The 2352-nt window shown below is 39.4% G+C and overlaps 1 protein-coding gene across 1 annotated transcript; it reads right to left on the reverse strand.

The window, feature by feature from the left end:
• Positions 1 to 5: 5 nt before the first annotated feature.
• LOC116380467 (alpha-2-macroglobulin-like) lies at positions 6 to 2347 on the reverse strand (the record flags this gene model as incomplete). The annotated part of the gene is made up of 5 exons (XM_031842382.1): positions 6 to 213; positions 847 to 1003; positions 1117 to 1210; positions 1307 to 1468; positions 2306 to 2347. Coding segments are annotated over 5 exons (663 nt in total), but the record flags the coding sequence as incomplete, so codon positions are not given.
• Positions 2348 to 2352: the final 5 nt, after the last annotated feature.

A 2352-nucleotide genomic window follows, 5' to 3' on the forward strand; every position in this document is an offset into this window, starting at 1 on the left:
CTCAAGTAGTTGAAGATGGTCGCCTTCAGTTCAAAGTGCTCCCCCCGGATGATGGAGTAGGGCAGGCTGAGCTCCAGGAAGAAGGGCTGGAAGACGGTGATCTCTTTACGGGGGGCCAAGCCGAAACCCTGAGGGGACAGACAGAAGGCCTCCGTCTCCCAGGTGGTGATGGTGTCTGGGACGGTGAGGGACACGTCCTTCATTCCAGAGCCTCTGATACAGCAGAGACACACAGAGACATTCTGTCAACTTCAACATCAGACTTTCATGATTCAGATTAGTCAAAGAACGACAATGTGAGCAGACGATTAACGCCTAATAGAAGTAAAAAATGTCGCCATCTGTTTTTTGCAACCAGTGAACAGGAAGTGAGCATATCTGGACTTCAGAGGAGTGACGTAGAGACGCCGTATACTCTCTGGTAGAGACCTGTCAATCACTGTGTAGCCCTGCCCTAAAGCATCCCCTGCTTTATGGTCTGTTTGACTCCAAATGGACCATAATGTACTAAATGAACATCATGCTGTATTGAAGAAGACTTGAAACTAGAGATTGAGACCATAAACTCATGTTTACAATGTTTACTGAGGTAATAAATCGAGAGAAGTAGAGTCATTTTCTCAGACTTCTATACAACCAGAGGAGTCGCCCCCTGGTGGTCACTAGAGAATGCAGCTTTAACATTCACCGAGACTCGCGTGAGTTGAAATTTTTCATCCCGAGTGCCATCAGGTTAAATCAGAAGAAAAAGTCTAAAGGGGCAATGTCTGTAAATACAACAGGAAGTTTGAGAGAAGGACTATGGTTTTTTAAAAAAAAAAAAAAAATAAATAAAAAATAACTCACCCCACTTCCACCAGGTCCCATATCCAGGTCTCAGGGAAGAAAGTGCGGACCGTCTCTATTGGTGAATTATCAGGTGGGGAACCTAAGCGACCTGCAGCACCAGTTTGTGTTTCCATTCTGGCTACGCTGGGAACAGCGTGATACCTGTAACTAATACCTGAAAATAAAACAGAACATATTCCATCAGAAGCAAAGAAAAACCTGGTTTTTAATGCTGGTAAATATTCAGCAATGTGGCACTTAATAGAGCAAAATAACAAAATAAGTCACCATAGTGATGGCCTTGGTGGAATTCTCTTCCTTTGTACTTGAGGCACGAAGGCACTCGGATTAGCAAGTTTGTTGCCATCTTCATCCCCACATTCTAGATAACACAACAACATACAGGCGTCAACTGAAATGTGCAACAACAAAACATACAAAGAAACAATATAAAGATATTGTGCATTCATGTTTGTACCGCGAAAGTCGTATGAGCGTCCTCTGTCTGCACATCGAGGAACGGCAAGACGGATCTTCTCGGCAAGACGGATCTTCTCGGTCTCACGGGCAAACATTTGATGGAATCTTCAACCAGATATGGAATATTGGAGACTTTTGAGACGGGCAACAGGTTGAATATCTGAAGAGAAAAGGCATGGCAGAGGTCCATTTTCAATAAGATTTAGGGGAACCAAATTATGGAATGACTTTTCCCACAAAACAAAATAATGTTCCTCTATAAAATGTTTCAAAAGGTGCCTAAAAGAAAATCTAATTGCTGTTATGTAATAACTTTTTGTTGTAATTTATTTCTTGTTTTAGCTGTTATATTATATTCATAGTTGTTTCACTCATAGGGACTTGTAGCATTACTATGGTTTATGAGTTAATGCAGATGTATAAACCAATATCCCCGAACAAGTCCATGCTTACTCTCACACGAACACAAACAACGCAATAACATTTTCTTTTGTTGTTTGTAATGTATTAATATTGTTATCATATTTCATATATTGTAAAAACATCTTGTCAATAATATTTTGTGTAGTCATGTCTTATGCATATTAATTTTATGTTCTCTGTAATATTGTAAAATTGTAATATTATATCGGTGGAGGTTTCAAATAAGTAACTTTTTGCCTCTGATATTTATTTATCTCTGTTATGTTTGTTTATTTTTATTTTATTGTTTAAATTGTGAAAATTAAATGAAACTAAACTAAACTAAACGGTTCAAAGCTGTAAACCGTAAAAATGGTATTTGGTCTGTAAAGATCTGACAATTGGGGAACTTCATTTGTTGAAACAGTTGCTTTATCCTTCAGGCAGACTCTTCATATCGTCACATATGCGATCTACACTTTTTCCATTTTCAAAATGTATAATGGACGACTGATAAGAGGGAGAACAAGAAGACAGATTGACCACAACTGATGACGTTAACGGAGTAAATGCAGATGGATTTGTGGTTAGCTACCTTGTCTGCGTCCAGACTTTTCCCCGGCTCCTTGATGAGGACGCTCT

Source organism: Anarrhichthys ocellatus, unplaced genomic scaffold, assembly GCF_004355925.1.
Source record: "Anarrhichthys ocellatus isolate YVR2014 unplaced genomic scaffold, GSC_Weel_1.0 scaffold7311, whole genome shotgun sequence".
NCBI lineage: Eukaryota > Metazoa > Chordata > Actinopteri > Perciformes > Anarhichadidae > Anarrhichthys > Anarrhichthys ocellatus.